General features: G+C 46.3%; 1 protein-coding gene across 1 annotated transcript in view; it reads left to right on the forward strand.

The window, feature by feature from the left end:
* Positions 1–2500, forward strand: part of LOC129693461 (transcription factor COE3-like) — a 77986-nt gene that overhangs the window by 5124 nt on the left and 70362 nt on the right. The window contains exons 2-3 of the mRNA XM_055630274.1: positions 326–482; positions 1770–1833. Of these exons, the coding sequence (XP_055486249.1) occupies positions 326–482; positions 1770–1833 (221 nt within the window). The remainder of the gene's footprint in view (positions 1–325; positions 483–1769; positions 1834–2500) is intronic.

Consider the following 2500-nt stretch of genomic DNA (forward strand, 5'->3'; position numbering starts at 1 on the left):
ATACTGTGTGTGTATATTTATATATATATATGTGTGTGTGTATATATGTGTGTGTATATATATATATATGTGTATATATACATATATATATATATATATATTACTCCAGGTTGTTGTGTGTGTGTGTGTGTGTGAATATATATATATATATACACACACACACACACATCTGGAGTAATATATATATAGAATCGAATCTGGAGTAATAATATACAGTATTACAAGCTAATGACTGCACGGGTTATATTGGCGCGGGTGCCAGTTCGCGTTGCGCCCGGCATTGCCTGTGTAACCGGCGGTCGATGCTGTGTTTCTGTGCCCACAGCGGTGTCGGTTTGGCCCGCTCCCACTTTGAGAAACAGCCGCCCTCCAACCTCCGCAAGTCCAACTTTTTCCACTTCGTGTTGGCTCTCTACGACAGACAGGGGCAGCCGGTGGAGATCGAGAGGACGGCCTTCATGGACTTTGTAGAGAAGGACAAAGTAAGTTCCATCCAAGGGGCCGAGTGGTCTACTCCTGCACCCATTGTGTATTGTGTATTGTGTATCCACTCGCGCGTTCATTCATTCCCGTGTCTCACCCCCATCCCTAGAAGCCACCTCGTTGTTTCCAAGTGACCCTGTTCTAACAGACTTGTTTGAGTTTGAGTCTGAAGTCTCGACCCGAAACATCACCCATCCCTTCTCTCCAGAGATGCTGCCTGTCCCGCTGAGTTACTCCAGCATTTTGTGTCTATCTTAGTAGTTTCGAAACCTCGTCGCCCACGGCCCTTTCTCAGTCATTCTCTACACCCCACCTATGTCTACATATTCTGCTGTGTTGTTGTGAGTTACAATTACATTCTATCTGGGACATACGACTCTTGACTCTCGCTCCGAAGAAGGGTCTCGACCTGAAACGCTAGACAGACACAAAACGCTGGAGTAACTCAGCGGGACTGGTAGCGTCTCTGGAGAGAAGGAACAGGCAGGGTGACCTTTTGGGTCGAGACCCTTCTTCAGTCCCGAAACATCACCCGTTCCTTCTCTCCAGAGATGCTGCCTGTCCCGCTGAGTTACTCCAGCATTTTGTGTCTATCTTAACACTTGGCTGTTCCCCGTATCACTATGTCTTATTTTCCTCATTGCATTCTTCCCACTCCTCCCACCCTCTGTCTCTCTCTCTCTCTCTCTCCCTCCCCTCTCCCCGTCTCCCTCTCCCTCTCCCTCTCTCTCGCTCCCTACCTACCTACCTACATACCTACCGACCGTCCTAGCCCCCTACCTACCTACCTTGTTTAATCTCAAATTCCCCCCCGTGTTATGTCCGATATCTTGTTTTTGTTAGCCGGCGAGACTAGAATTCTGCTTATTTTTTCCCCTGCTTCTCATTCCCTGTGCGAAATTAAAAAAAAAAACTCCACGGGCACATTTTTAGGGCGGTTATATATATATATACATATATATATAAAACTTCAAAAAGAATGAAATTCAATCGAATGCAAAGTTGCACGCGGTTCCCGTGACTTGCATTTAGTCTGGATTGGGTGTTCGGCCCTAAACGTTGCCTATCTCGTTCGCTCCATAGATGCCGCTGCACCCGCTGAGTTTCTCCAGCATTTTTGTCTAACCTTCGATTTTCCAGCATCTGCAGTTCCTTCTTCAACACACACAAAAAAATAAACAGGCACAGCGCAAACACACAAAACAAAATCTCGGCGTCTATAACTTCTTATTCATATTGTTCTTGGCAAATGCGGTCTCACTGACATGTAACATTTCGTCTAACAGGAGCATAATGGTGAGAAGACAAACAACGGCGTCCACTACCGATTGCAACTTCTCTACAGCAATGGTAAGAATCGCAAAGATCCCCAAAACTCGACCCGAAACGTTGCCTGTTCCTTCGCTCCGTGAAATCTGTGGAACTCTCTGCCACAGAAGGTAGTCGAGGCCACAGTTAATTGGCTATATTTAAGAGGGAGTTAGATGTGGCCCTTGTGGCTAAAGGGATCAGAGGGTATGGAGAGAAGGCAGGTACAGGATACTGAGTTGGATGATCAGCCATGGTGATATTAACCATATGACCATATAACAATTACAGCACGGAAACAGGCCATCTCGGCCCTACAAGTCCGTGCCGAACAAATTTTTTTCCCCTTAGTCCCACCTGCCTGCACTCATACCATAACCCTCCATTCCCTTCTCATCCATATTCCTATCCAATTTATTTTTAAATGATACCAATGAACCTGCCTCCACCACTTTCACTGGGAGCTCATTCCACACCGCTATTACTCTCTGCGTAAAGAAGTTCCCCCTCATATTACCCCTAAACTTCTGTCCCATATTGAATGGCGGTGCAGGCTCGAGGGGCCGAATGGCCTACTCCTGCACCTAATTTCTATGTTTCTATGTTTATGAATGGCGGTGCAGGCTAGAAGGGGCCGAATGGCCTACTCCTGCACCTATTTTCCATGTTTCTATGTTTCTATAGATACTGCCTCACCCGTTGAGTTCCT

This window comes from Leucoraja erinacea, unplaced genomic scaffold (assembly GCF_028641065.1).
Source record: "Leucoraja erinacea ecotype New England unplaced genomic scaffold, Leri_hhj_1 Leri_303S, whole genome shotgun sequence".
Classification (NCBI taxonomy): Eukaryota; Metazoa; Chordata; class Chondrichthyes; order Rajiformes; family Rajidae; genus Leucoraja; species Leucoraja erinaceus.